Consider the following 15,691-nt stretch of genomic DNA (forward strand, 5'->3'; position numbering starts at 1 on the left):
GCTTTTACATTTCAGAAATTTCAGCAATCTTTTCTCTTTTCCTGTGAAGTTTTGTATAATTTAACCTCCTCAGGCCACTAGAAATTATTCCAATCAATCAAGTGACAAGAATTCCCAAGTAGTTTCATATTACAAGCCACAAGCCCAAAAAAAGAAAGAAGAAAAAGAAATGGTGATTTAGAGTCATTGCCTTCACATTTGCGTATTTCCAGTCTCATGCTTGTTGAATCCATGCCAGATCATAACCTAAATTGCTATGGCCCAATAAAAGGCCTGCCACCACTGTGACTTTGGAGTTCTCTGGCTTGGTAAATGCAGCCTCCAGTACTGGGCCATATGTTTCTTAAGTCCACTCCTGCTGGTCAGACGGCTCCCATTCCTTCTCCTTCTCTGTTGATAACCATCCCGCCATCACTTGTCCTCCTGTAGCCCCCCTCCACCTCGATGATTGCCTTCAGTCTTGCAGAGTTAATTTGGAGGCTTGGGCAACCTCTCCTCTTCTCTCTCTCTCTCTCGCTCTCTTTCTCTCTTTCTCTCTCTCTCTCGCCACAGCCAGTTAATCCCATCAGACACACTTCTCATGTCTGGGGCTCCCAGATGCCAGTTTCAATGCCAACTCTGCAGCCAGGAGGCCCCTGTGCTGCTGCCCTCCATTCATGCTCATCTCACGCAGCGGGCATAGAGTCTAATGAGGCTAGCAGGGTTGGAGGGCTCCGCTGGAGGACTCCATTAACAGGAGATCAGCAGCAGCCACAGCCGAACAGTTGGGCTAAGCATAGCTCAGGTGGCCCTTATAAAGTACTAGCTGCTAGCTGAATGTGTGTCATATATATGTTTAAAAACTACAAGACTGAGATGAAGTCGGACAGGAGGTCATTATTCATTTTCGGGTATAGTAATGTCTGTACTCTACTTGTGCCTAAAATAAAGAGCTTGCAAGTAAGGGGAGGATAGTAGAGGACCCTGAGAGTTTGAAAAGTTCATAACAGACTATGTTCATTAAACATGACTGCTCAGCAACCCTTAATCTAACAGTGGAGAACTGGGAATGATGTGCAACATGTGTGAGCCCCGGCTCATAAATTATAGTAATTTCTGCTGGTACAATATTTCTGATTGAACCTTAAACTTAGCATAGCCTTTTCTTGCTTTTACGTTGGAATCAATCACAGATACAATAACCTCATAATCATTTGTTGGATAAAGACATCCGCACCAAAGTGTGGGTTATTGTCCACACACCAGCTAATATTTATTTCAGCACTTTTTTATTTTTTTATTTAAATGTTGTTGCTTGCTGTTAAATTTGATAAAGTTAAGAGTTAACTTTTTAGAAAGGTGCTTCTCCCTGAGTGCCAAGACTAAAAACTCAATAAATCATTGTTGCTGAGTGCAGCCTTCGATACTGTAAACCACACCATCCTGCTCACCAGACTCAGCAACCTCGGTATTGAAGGTACTGCACTCAGATGGCTTCACTCATATCTCTCCGACAGATCTCACTTCATCTCCCTCCACAACCACACATCTGCCACAGTCACCGTCACACAAGGTGTTCCCCAAGGTTCTGTACTCGGCCCCCTCCTATTCATCATTTACCTCCTCCCCCTTGGTCAGTTACTTCGCCATTTCTCAATGGAGTTCCACTGTTATGCTGATGACACCCAAATTTACTTCAGTACCAAATCCCCCCACAACCCCATCTCCCACATTGAATCCTGCCTGTCTTCACTAACACTCTGGATGAAAAATAACTTCCTCAAACTCAACAGCAACAAAACTGAACTCCTCCTAATTGGCTCCAAATCCACCCTCAGCAAACTCACAACCCCCCCACACTCACTATCGATGGCACCACGGTCTCCCCCTCCCTCCAGGGCCGCAATCTTGGCGTAATTTTTGATCCCACCCTCTCCCTTGAACCCCACATCCGCCACACCATCAAAACCTCCTTCTATCACCGCCGTAATATTGCAAAGATTAAATCCTCCCTCACACCCCACGCTGCTGAAAGACTCATCCATGCCTTCATCTCCTCCCGCCTTGACTATTGCAATTCACTCCTCGCCGGCATCAGCACCATCTCCATTAACAGACTCCAACGTGTCCAGAATGCAGCTGCCCGTCTCCTCACTCACACCAACTCGTGGAACCACATCACCCCAGTCCTCAAAAAGCTCCACTGGCTCCCCATTTCATTCCGGATAGATTACAAACTCCTGGTCCTCACCTACAAAACCCTCCACCATCTGATATCTCACTGACCTCCTCTCCCCCTATCAACCCCCCCGGGCCCTCAGATCCTCCTCAGCCAGTCTCCTCTCCACCCACACATCAAAACTCTGCAGCCTTGGCGACAGAGCTTTCTCCAGGGCAGCAGAGCATTATTATTATTATTATTATTATTATTATTATTATTATTATTATTATTATTATTATTATTATTATTATTATTATTATTATTATTATTATTATTATTATACAGTATGTGGGCTGTTTACTCTTTGTAAGTTTCAGTAATCTTTCAGTTTTCAGTTATCCAATGCAGATCGTGAGCAGTCATTTAATTCAAGGTGCAGTGCAAATTTGCTTTGGGCGATTTATGTTTGTACATAAAGCTGACCCAGACTTTTCGTCAATCGACATGACTTCTTTAGATACCCACAGTTCTATGTGTAAGGCATCATAATTCAATGTCGCATTGCCCTCTGTTGCACAAAGGAGCCCATTTTGTTTGGAACCCCATCAAGCATTGTTGTGAGAGACACCCTCGTCACTCCAAAGCTATTCTCCATCATTGTGAATTCAGCAGCACTCTCTTTCTGCTGGCAAAATAGCCTCCTTGTTCTGTTCAGGCACTAACTTCCAAGACAAGTGCCATTTCAATCAAAGCGTGTAGCGAGCAATTTACACTGCATTGGTATTGATGGCTGAAAACTTTTATCTGACAATATTTTGTATATATATTCAACACTGTGCAGAACATTTGCACTCACTGGTTTTATTCAAACTCTGCCCAGAAAAAGAAATTATGTTTTAAAATCAGTGATTGAAAGTCCCATCATCTAGTTACTTGGAAAGGTTATATTAGTGTATCCATACAAAGTATTTACAGTTACAGTTTCACATTAAGGCTAAATTTGGTACTCCTCACAAAATACAGCCTTAATGAAGAGCAAATGGGAAATGATGATAACACACACTGTTTTCCCCAGTCTGAGGATATGAAATCAAGCTTACAGTGGAGGAGAGGCACACTGAATGTGTATTGCTCCACAGATGAGAATGGACCCCAACAAGTCCATTGTACAGTATGAGTACAAAGAAAATTCCTCACAAGCTGTTTGAGTAACGTTTCCTAAAAATTGCAGTTGTTTGGGTATTGTATTGAGAGACAGGCTAATGCATTGTTGGTTTTTGTCCATTAATGGGATCTGTTGACATAAGAATAATATGGAATCGTGACAGTTTTGTCCTTTGAATAGTCTGCCGTATTGAAAAAGTGTGTATTTAACATTGTTAGCCTCTGTTTAAACCCCTTTGAAAAACTGGGATGTATTAACTTCAAGGTGTTGAGGATAATGGCAGAATATGTCACGTAATTCAACAATAAGTCCCTTTGATATATTTCAAAAGAGCGGAGTTCTATAGCACAAAGGAACCAGCTCTATCAGGCTGTAGCTACACATAGGTACTTGTGCAACACTAATTATTTAATTCTTATTTGCTTTTCGTTTCATCAGGGGAACGGTTGTTTATTAAAACATACTGTACATAGGTTATACCAGCCTCATTCTTTAAGCAACCTATTTAATTTTTTTACCTATATTTTAGGAGTTAGTGGTACAGTTAGTGAGGTTAATACTTTGCCTATTGGTCTTATAATATAACAATGATCTGCTACCATGTAAACCAGTGGTTCTCAACCGGTGGGGCGCGCCCCCCCGGGGGGGCGCGGACACTCTACCGGGGGGGCGCGAGGGGGATGAAAAAAAAAAAAAAAAAAAATCTTAATTTTTTTTTTTTTTTTTTTTTTTTTTTTGTAATTTCAATTTTTTTCCTGATATGTAGCCTAGTTTAGAGATGATATGTATTTTTTTTATTTCTTAACTTTTTTTGATAGGTAGTTGCCAAATTCATCACACAAACACTCCAATCCACTGATATGAGATCAGTTTGCAATTTTCAAGTACTGAATTAATGGTAGGACTGTGGCCACTAGAACTGGTCTCTGGTCAGCAAAGGTCTTGAAAACAGCATAAGTGTGCTTGTGACATGCGTGCCACCCATGCATGTGTATAGGCACGTGTCCCAGCAGATTTTTGAAATCTGAATAAAAAAATTTAAGTTTGTAGTTAGCAAGTGTAACATGTTCTTAGGGCAGAATTTCATAAATAAAGGTTTATTTTTTTAGCAAGATATTTGGTCAAAAGCTAGTTGTCATCCGTCCCTCTGTCCAGTTGTTAGGCATCTGGCTGCTAGCAAGTTATGTTGTCTTGCTAATTTTACTATTCATCTGACCTGAAATAAATATTGACTTTTTCCTTTATTATCTTCGCCAGAATGCACCAGAATGCTTAGATAAGATAATGTGTTTTTTTGTAAAAACACAAAAAAATCTTCTGGGGGGGATGCCCCCAGACCCCCCTTCAGGGGTTTAGTTTTCTGACAAACATTACAATGAATACTAACATGATTTGGGCATTTGGGATTATAAATCATCTTTGAATTGGTTGTACAGCATATCACATGCTATTCATTCAGGGGTGTGATGGCCACCCTACTCTAGCTCTGTGGCCCACCTTGGCCACCCCCAGTCAAAATTTCCTGGAATTGCCACTGAGACACACACAACTCCACGTTCAGGCTGCACAGCACATTAATCGCAGGTAGCATTTTGAGCTAAATCTGGCCACTTTCCAAATCCAAGACTCAATAGTTGAAACATTCTCTGAACTGGGTTGTCAGACAGCAGTGTTTCCCATTGATCATAGACTTTGTTTTGTGAAGCTTTTTCATAACAGGTATACCTATTGTAGAATTTATTCTGTGTATGTTCTATTTAGGCTACTATTTTCTTCTCTTCTAAGGAGATTTAAAAAAAAAAAACATTTCCTCAGTGTCTCATTGATACAATCTCATAATTAGCTTTTAAAGTGCACCAGAATTTAACGTTAAAATATAAGAAATGTCCGGACCCCAACCCTAAACCCAATGTTCAACTCAAAGGTGCGCCACTGGCCTAGCCCTTGTGATAATAACAATAATAGATTATCTATCTATCTATCTATCTATCTATCTATCTATCTATCTATCTATCTATCTATCTATCTATCTATCTATCTATCTATCTATCTATCTATCTATCTATCTATCTATCTATCTATCTATCTATCTATCTATCTATCTATCTATCTATCTATCTATCTATCTATCTATCTGTGTAGGGTGGTTTGTGTGTGTGTGTGTGTGTGTGGGGGGGGGGGGGGGGGGGTTGTCAGGGTCGGTGGGGGGGCCCAACTGCAATGACCCAGCTTTGGGGGGGCCCAGCTTGCAGAAGGTTGAGAACCCCTGATGTAAACCATAGGAGCAGCTGTTAAGATGATAGTAAATCAAAGCTCTGTCAGCGAGTTTGTTTGTCGTTCTGCCCCCTGTGGTCTTAAATTGCTTAGTTCAGCTTTTAGGAGATCTTGCACTGACGAATCAAATAATAAATGCAATGTTTAATGTAAAATAAAGGTGCGATCAAGTACAGCCATTGTGTGAATGACAACTTAGTATTGCTTATGAGCTGGTGGTTGTTAACTTTCTCTCCATCCATCTGAAGGAAACCTCGCTTAAGCTGTTGCAAAAAAATTCCATCGTTTACCATCTGGAGCTGAACATTGGTCAGCAGGGAAAATGGCTATAAGAGGCAGTGATGCAAGGAGCTATAATCTGTTCCCATGCTAGCCCGTTTGTTTGTTTTGAAAAGAGAGGAATGGAGGGAGAGGGGAAAAAAGGAAAAGAGAGCAAAGAAACAAATGGACCCATCTCCTTTCTAAAGCGTTGCTTTTCCAGCTCATTTATCAAAAGCAGAAGAAGAATTCTTTTTGATTGGCTGATTACCCGAAGCATTCATCACCGGCCGACGTATCCCCACCAATTTGACACTGCCATTTTGGATGATTTGTTAAGGATGACAAAGAGGTCATTGTTGCCTTGGCTTCACTTTGACCTTTTTAATATTAGAAAATTAATTTTCTATCTGAAACAAACGCATAATGTCCTGTCACAGCACCTTCTGTGCCTTGAAATCCTCCCTAATGCCTTCCTTCTGTGATTTTCTAATAGCCCTACACTATAGTCTCTCTCTTTCTCTGTTTCCCCTTTCTCTGTTCAACAATCATATTTGCCTTGTGTGTAAAGCAGGGGATCTCTTTGTGGGAGCTTTTGGTGTGTATTTGTGTCTTTTTCTCTGCCTCATTGTCTTTCTCTCTCTCTCTCTCTCTCTCTCTCTATGTGCATTGTCCTCTGGTGTCAGACAGCCATTTGTGATCCATTTGTGAGATTTACGGCCAATTTTACCACATCATCCCTGCGTCATTGCAATTGTAATCACTCCCTTTATTCTACCCCAGTCAGAAGCTTAATTGACGGTTTTTCACAGGAAGATACAGCTCTCACAACTTCTATATCAATTCTGTAAATAAACTTTCAAATTATGTTTTCATTACCTCCCCTCTTGCTCCTCTTTGAGATCTTTTCAAAGCACTGTAGCATTGCAACACTATATACTGTCCATAAGTAGCTATAACTAACTTTAGACTAACTAACTAACTTCAGTTGCCATAAATGTTTACCTGTTTTGGGTGAAGCTTATGCGATGACTGATGAAGTGCCCTTGAGCAAGATTACTATTACTAAACAAAAAAACTGTCAAAATTAGCCATATGCTGTTTCTATAACATTGACTAGGCTGTGATTAAAATCAAATTCTCCATACATCTATATGGACTGAAAGGAAATACATTTCTACTAAATTGAAAGAAAATAAAAACACACTGACCCCTTTAAAAAACAAATTGTAACTTTTGAAATAATACTCAACAAAGATAGCTAATCATGTTACCAAACTGAGCTGACAGACACACTAAAGGTTCAACCTGTGTTTTTATTTAGTTTACACACCACTGTTTGCCTTCAATATTGTTACTAACTAATTATCCTTATCTCTCAGTTAACTTTTTTCTTTACTTAACTGAACAACTGTCAGTGTCATTTTCCCTCTTGTTTATTTTCATCCACCACTTGTTTTAATCCCTTACATTCACACCAAGGCTAAATCACCTTCCTTCTACTGGCAGGCCCTCCTCCCAACAGATGTGGCAGCTTATTGTGGCACTAACGGGCCCGAAGCAGAGGGACGCCTGCGCCCGTTCAGGCTGATTACAAGTCACCTCTGTGTTCATAAGCAGACAAATGCCGCCATCAATTTGAGAGCACCGTACAGAATTGGGGGGTAGGGGTGGGAGAAGCAGACAGACGGAGATAGTTTTGTGTCATTTACTCTCGCCCATGAAGCAGGTCATGCCATCTGCCATGTTCTGTCACTGCTTCATCATTACAGGGTCACTGGCCGTGTGTCCCCATGATCGCAACTTGCTTCTCTAACCAATGGGTTGACTGGAATCTTGCTCGAGGGCTCTTCATCAGTCATCGCATAAGAATATTAGAAATGTTCACACACTCTTAACAATGAGTTGAGGTTGGAATTGACTGTTCGGCAAAAACTCCTGTCAAGCTTTGAATTTCTCCACCTGTTGATTTGGTGTGCATTTGGCTTCAGTAAGATCATTATTCCGCATACTAACCTAAAAGTTGGGGAGGTGGTTCTGTTTTTGTATAATAACTATGACTTATAAGTATGAATTTTGTGTGATACAATTTTTTCATTGTCATTTGTCATTGTCACTGGATATGTGCTGTGCAAAAACAGGATGCAATAGGCATAGCAACTGTAACTAAGTGGGTGGGGCTTAGAAATTAGTCAATTGACATCCCTCCAGTCACAAGCCTGCTTTCCCAACCGTTTGGACAATGCTGCCCATTTCAAAGGGCATCTTGCCCATGGAGAAACCCTTGTCACTCCTTCCACAGGCAGTATTTTAATGTTGGATAATATGCCTAACATGGCGGGTACGTTCAACTTTCTTTTCTTGAACAAGCAGCAGTTTGCCTTCTCTTTAAAAGGTATGCTGCTGACGCCAAGAGCTTTATTCAGGAGCTTGTAATCTTGCTTCAATCAGCTCCTTTTTCCTCTCTGTGTTAAGATAAGCCCGGCGTTTATGGCCCTCACGGCAACCCCCGCACCCTGCTCTAATTAATATGCAGGAGATAAGTACTTGTCTGACAAAATTCATTCGTTTGACCTTCTAGGTTTAACACTAAACTGTTTGCGGCCGCTGCAAGTTCACCACAAGTTGAGAGTTCCCTGGAGCTTCTGCTGCGGGATGGGGCTTTTGTTTTTCTCTGAGAGGTTTAATTTGGACAGCTCCCTCTCCCTCTCTGTTTCTCTCTCCCACTCTCTCAAATTGTCTTCTGACTTTCATTAGGCAGTCTCTGTTTTCTTAATTGCCCCTAATTGCTTAATTACAATTTCAAACGAACAATTTTGGAGGTTAGAGCGGGTTGTTAATTGAAGCATCAATCACAGTGGTGGGGCCTTCAGAACCGTCTCAGTTTGATTGACAGGGCATTAACTGAGTATTGTAGTTATCCTGGACATGACATTGAGGGAGCTCTATGACTGTTACTGCTGCTCGTCCACTGTCCTTCACATGAGGCCGTGAAGGAGAAGCATTCCGGGTAAGAATCAGGACACGGGTTAGTTTACATCGATCCACAACAAACTGTGCTTATAGCGCCTTTACCTTCATATTGTGCATGTTCTCTCTGTTTTTGTGTGGGTTTCTTGCAGATGTTGTACTTTTGTTTCACTTTACCAAAATGGTGTTAAATATCAGAATGTGACCGAATATGTGTTTCTCCAAAATGATACATTGTGTTGCCAAAGGATACGGTGGACATTTGCTTTTTTTGTGATTGAGTTCCAACTTAGTGAACACTTATTGTGATTGATACAATGCTATTTTGTTGTTTGCTTCCAATGTTGTGGCCACATTTTGGCAATGACCCTTTTTCTTGTTTCTAAACGGCAATGCCTGCTTGCTCAAAGCAGGTTGATGAAAAAAAAAGTTGTCTTTTAACTATCCAGTAATCCTCTGATTATTGTCTTGCAAGTTCACCACAAGTTGAGAGTTCCCCGGAGTTTCATGTTTTAGTATAAATAAAATATTGGAATTAGGGGGGAAATGCCCATCACAATTTTCCACGGCCCAGTGGGACACTTTAAAATGTCTTCATATACTAGAAGACTTTTATTCAAAATCATTCCGTGAACAAGGAACAAGACATTTTGAGGATTTTTGACTAAAGTGTGTACAAAAAAATTGTCTGAGGTTATTTTCTTTTGCAATCTACTAATTGATTAATCAACGAACTGTTTCAAATTCATGTGTTTGTTTGTAGTCTTTTTTTGTCCATTTTTAGAATTGTCCCTTAACAATGCAATGTGTCAACCAAAACTGATTAAAACCATTAATCCAAGAATAGCTGTAGGCTAGAAGTGCGATGTAAATCAATGAGGTCCACTGAATTTGCAGATCAGTTTATCTCAAGGGTTGAATGCAGTCTGTCACTTCTGATCATCCACCTCCATCTCCTCCTCCTCTTCTTCTTCTCCCTCCCTGCAGCCCTATCTCCTCCACAAGGGAGAGACCTAGGTGATTATTAGGCTGGCTTCCCTCGTCTAGAACCTTCTACCCTCTTCCTGCTGCCTAATGGGGCTGGATCTACCTCCCTTTCTTTCTAACCCCCCCGCCCATCTCCCTCCCTCTTCTCTTTTTTTCTCTCTCTCTCTCCATCCACCCTCCACCTCTTTCTTTCCACCATGTATCTAGTTATTCTTCTATGTCTCTCTCTCTTTTTCTCTCTCTCTCTCTCTGTATTTCTCCCTCTGTCTATGTCCCATCACCGCCGCCGCTGCTCAGTTGGCTGCATTTACCTTGGTTGTGTTTGTTTTTGTTTTTTCTGTTGTTTCTCCCTCCCCTCCTCTGTCCTCTCCCCCTCCCTCCCCCCCATCCCTCCACCTTCTCCTGCTGCTGCTCCCTCTCTCCTCTGGGGCTCCATCCATCAGGTTGTCGGGGGCTGCTACCGGCTGACTCCCAGCCACCATATTTCACCGCCAGCCAGCCAAGCAGCTGACAGCACAGCCACCGCCAGGAAATTGCTTTGGCTGTGAGCGGAATTTCAAACACGGGCAGCAAGCACACTGCGTCGCCCGGGCCGCCCAAGCACCGCTGTTCTCTCTCTCTCTCTCTCTCTCTCTCTCTCTCTCTCTCTCTCTCTCTCTCTCTCTCTCTCTCCTGTCAATCTGTCTACACCACCTTACACCACGCATCTCTATGTCCCTCCCTATCTGTCTGTCTTTTTCTATTTGTGTGTGTGTGTGTGTGTGTGTGTGTGTGTGTGTGTGTGTGAATGCGTGTGTGTTTGTGTCTTCATGTACTTATTTCCTCTCTTTCTGTCTCTCTTTGCACCCCTCCGTCTATATGTTTTTCTGTTTGCTCTTTCCTGCCCCTCAGTCTCTTAAAACACACACACACACACACACACACACACACACACACACACACACACACACACACACACACACACACACACACACACAATCACAAACCCATATGTATAATTTCCTCTTTGTCCCTCTTAGTTGTTCCCTCTCTCTCTCTCTCTCTCTCTCTCTGCTCTCTCCCTCCCTCTCTTTTACCTCCCACTATCTCTCTCTCTCTCCTATCTTCCATCCTCTCACTATTCCCTTCCTCTCCCCCTCTTTACGACCCACAGGGAACAAGGTGTGGTGCTGAATGTGTAATGAGAGGGAGATAAAGGGAATGAAGAAAGAAGAAGAAGAAGAAGAAGAAGGGGGATAAAAATGGGAGAGGGAGAATGGAGTTGTAAGATAGATGGAGGAGGCACAGAGGAGGGATGCTGGATAGGGCTGCTCCCCGAGTCAGACGGTGTGTGTTGGTGTGTGGTTGCTCGTGAGGGGGCTTGTATATTCCTGCCCTTGTCAGATCTAGTTTTAAGACCACTGGATTGAGGAGGTTTTATTTTTTTGCCATGTGAGGTCATCTGCTGGTCTTCAGATCCTGGCTAGGTTTAGGGATTAGAGGTTGTGATTAAAGGAATACATCATCCTCTTTTTTTTCTTTTCTCTTTGGAGACTGGACTGTTAGCTAGCACGTACAGCAGAATAATAAATCAAAACGTGTTCGCTCTGCTGCTCTATGCAAATGCATGTGAAATACAAACATGTTGCAGCTTTGTCCTTTGAGAAGTTGTACAACACAACCTAAAAAAGAGCGCTGCCAGTCTAGATGTAGGTACATTCAAGAAGAGAACAGCAACGATTTAATTTGATTTAAGTTTTTTGTTCCCTGGAACTGTCTAACTATCCTCCTTAATTAGTTTGAGTTATTTCTGTCTGCTCCTATAGCTGTTTATTCCCAGTAGAGTCAATGACGCTACAACTACCAACTTTTTATGTGGTATGGAATCATTAAAAGATAAGTATAAATAACACATGGTAGCTATCTTATGTGTTATTTTAGCTCTATTGAGCTTAATGGAATTCAAGCCAACTCTATCAGATATATATTTTATTTTGTTACTTGGCATAAGCACGATAACAAACATACTGCAGACCTTAAACTAGCTGACATTGGTTCTTCAGTCAGGACTGTGGTAGTCCTGCATCCGGACACCTCATGGTGTGCGTTATAGTGAGAGCTGAGGTTGGAGAATAAGTGAAGTCAGTGAAGGCTCTCTATTTTTATCACAAGATCAAAAGTCTGTGTGTGCGTTTGTGTGTATATTGAATGATAGCAGAGTCAAGCGGGGGAAAAAACGATCATATCAAATCCATTTTACACAGTACATGCAGAAGTGAAAAGACATAACACACTCAATGCGAAGTCAATAGAAACCTGATAAATAAGTATGAAGTGTGTGATTAATGTGTGACATATCCACATGGGAGAACGTGTGTGTGTCTTTGCACCATATCCATTCAATATATTGCTCACTGTACTGTAGGTGCGCCCTTCAGAAGGACAGTCTGATTGAAGATATGTGTGGGTGGTTGGCTCCTTTCAGGTTCAAAAAACATATTCTCAGTCGGCAGTGTCTTGGGGGTTGGGTGTCGTCCCATGAGTGCAAATGTGTCCTGAGCAGCACAAAGAAAGGCCTTTGGGTAAACTTGCATTGACTGTTGTTCACGCTGTCATGAAAATAAATATCCCAACTTCCAGACTAACCTCCTATTTTTTTCATCTTTTGTCTGTTTCTCTTTCTCTGTCCCCTTGTTCTCTTGTGCACTGCATCCTTCCTTCCATCAGACAGTGAATTTGGAGTTCTACATTGATGTGCATGCCCACTCCACCATGCTGAATGGCTTCATGTACGGCAATGTGTTTGAGGAAGAGGAGCGCGTCCAGAGGCAGGCTGTCTTCCCCAGGCTGCTGTGCCAAAATGCGCCAGATTTCTCCTTTGTAAGTCACACAAACAGACACAGGCAAACACACCAGGGAGGCGGGCTTTGGGGTCAGAATTTCACCAGCTTCAATAACTGGGGCTAGGTAAGAAAGAGGACAAGAAATAGTCCTATCCCATCAACTGCTAGTGAGGGTGGTGCTCAGCCAGACACTTAATTGCCACCTGCTGCACTCTCTGTGGCACACAAGAAGACCTTGGTCTGCACTGGGCACCTCCCAGGTGTACATTTGTGCATGGATTTGAGGCACGGTGTTGATTAAAAAACATTTGCTTAGCTGGTTTTAGATGTGGGAAAAATATACACAGCCTCCATGTATGTATTTGTTAGAAAAACATTGTGCACCCAGATCACACATTGTGAATATGAAAGAAAACACATGTGCATGCACACACACCCAAGAGGTGTCCAATAATTTTCTTGAGGAAGAAAAGAGTGTTCTCCTTCCATGCACAGAGATTCTCGCCTTGACTATAAAAGAAAGGAGGTGAGGGGAGTGTAAAAGATGAGGAGGAAACTGTATAAAGCCTGACAATTCAGTTCATTTAACTGGTAAGAGGATACATATTGTATGAATGATTTTAACTCTAGAATACAGTTAAACCTCCTAACAGGAACTTTTAAATGTTAATGAAAGTCTTATTTTTGCAAGAGTAAACATTTGACGGCATGCAAACCAGAACATCCTGTGTTTCCCACACGGTACTTAAACAAGTTTTATCTGCTTCACTTTATCAATATTAATCTTACCTAGTCCCATATAAATACATTCATTATTATATGATTATATTCATCACAGTGCATCCTGCGGTGACTCTTTCACTTGCTTACTAAACAAATGTACGCGCCGCTGGCATGCACTTGGGCGCTGGTGTCGTTAAAACACTACAGCTTATGTCCAAAGCTTATGAATCACTATATTGCACATCCAATGTAAATTGGAACAAAAATCTTGTAAAAAAAATAAAAGAAATCTAGTATGAAATTGATATGTAGTTGCATATCTAAAGAGAACCTATAGATGCATATAACAGAGATTTTTTAACAAGTTTCCCAGATATGTAACCTTCAATATGAATATTCATGTAGTTCAGAACTAGAAATAGCAAACACTGTACAGGTCATGAAGAAGCACAGGATCATAAAAGTAGGCCAAGATATTGTGTGAGCAGTGCAGGTGTTATATGCTATATTACCTTCTTAGGCAGCTGAAACTGGGTTTGTTTGGGCAAGACTGCTAAAGACTGAGGGCAGCGGCGAGGGGAAAACCCAGGAGTAAATGAAAGTACTGGAAATGAATGGAGGAGAAGCAAAGAGCAAAAAAGCATGTGCTCTTCCACCCAGCCGTGCATAACCTAATACCTTTTCAAACAGGTGCATTATCCACTAAACCCTTTCCTCTCGGCCCTGTGTCACTTCTACTGACCTTCGTTTTTCAATGACGGTGACATTTCATAGCAGAGCCACTTACACACATCATAAAGAATAACCTTTACTACCCATTGACACTCAGCGCCAACCTGGATACAGGTACAAGCCCGATAGGCGGATGTTCAGCCACACACGTATGGAAATGTCACTGATTGTCAGTGTCTATATACCCTATGCAGTGTTACGAAGGACGGGTAAAACGCTATTTCAGGAGATTTATCTTTTTCTCCCTGTCTCACTCTCCCCTCTGTATTGCTTGTGTGACAGCTGGCCCAGGGGTCATCTCCCTCACTGTGCTTTTGTCCCTCTGCCCATTCAGCACTACCTAAAGCCCAATACAGCCACCGCAGCAGCAGCACAAATACAATCATGGCAAACTCCCACTGGTGGCCGGTGCGGCCGCCAAGTCTGCTTTTCAGCAAGGCAACTCTCACTGCAGCAGAGTGAAGTGACAGTGAATGGAAACTTTTTTTTTACCACACTCTTTCAAGCACAGCATCATGTTTGTGTAGTATAGCTGACTCGCCGAATGCCCAAAATAGAATGTATGTTACTCTTCTGCTGTAGCCATTTACAGACGATTTTTGGAATGACATTGTAGGAAGTGAATCCGTTCATGTAAGCTACAGTATACCTTTCATAATTTTTCCCAGATCCTCGAGAGGCTTACCACCGCAAGTTACTGAGAAACAGATAAACAAAACACTGGGTGTTATGAAAATGGCCGATATTGAGAAACGCTGTTCTGTTTTTTTATTCTACAACAAGACAAATCTGACTCAAGTCAACTTTAATTGTCAGTCAAATATGTACGATGAAAATGGTTTATGTGCACATATTAATGGTTTCATTATTGTAAATACAATAAGGGGTTTGCTTTAATTTAGCTTGTCAAAAAGCTGGTTCGGTTATTACATGGTTGGTTTAGGTTTAATATGGCTGGCACAAGACCCTGTTATGTAGTATATAATGCAATTACTAAGGAATGCGCTTTAAACACACTCAATTGGACTTACAATGTAAGTCAAACTCATACTCATACCCATGCTACGTATGATCTATGATGTATTTAAACAAAAATTGGTATGAAACTTTAATGATCCTGACATAAAGGACCTGTAAACCTTTACCAAAACATTCCCAGAGAAGTCAATAGACATTGTTAAAACTTAAATTAATTATTTTGGGAGCTTTCCCAGACTAAAATCTTCTCACTCCTCCAATTTGGAGTTGTGCTTCTGTCCAACTCCTTAGGGAAATATCTGGTTGAATATGCTGCACTGTTTTCATAAGCTAGTCGCCAACTCTCTCTTCTTGCTGTTTGGTGCCAGGCAAAGCCGGTTTATCGACGCCAATTGAACAGAACCGTTAACAGTTTCTGGACAGAAAACCAAAACAATTAGCTAAACGCTTCTAAAACACTCGGCACACTGTAAGGACAATGCAGGAGGTTTGTGATAATTATCTGGGGATTCGTCAATATGAGCAACACCTGTCACATTATATAGTCATATGATTTATTGTTATAACAAATAATCATTGATCATAGCTGCTTTTGGTGATATCTAAATGACAAAGGATTAACTATGCATCACAATTTAGTTG

The 15,691-nt window shown here is 41.5% G+C and overlaps 1 protein-coding gene across 1 annotated transcript in view; it reads left to right on the forward strand.

The window, feature by feature from the left end:
- agbl4 (AGBL carboxypeptidase 4) overlaps positions 1 to 15,691 on the forward strand; it is a gene marked incomplete at its 5' end in the record, with an annotated part of 291,765 nt that overhangs the window by 250,971 nt on the left and 25,103 nt on the right. The window contains one exon of the mRNA XM_080032655.1: positions 12,501 to 12,653. Coding sequence (XP_079888781.1) covers positions 12,501 to 12,653 — 153 coding nt within the window. The remainder of the gene's footprint in view (positions 1 to 12,500; positions 12,654 to 15,691) is intronic.

Source organism: Ammodytes marinus (assembly GCF_949987685.1).
Source record: "Ammodytes marinus genome assembly, chromosome: 8".
NCBI lineage: Eukaryota > Metazoa > Chordata > Actinopteri > Uranoscopiformes > Ammodytidae > Ammodytes > Ammodytes marinus.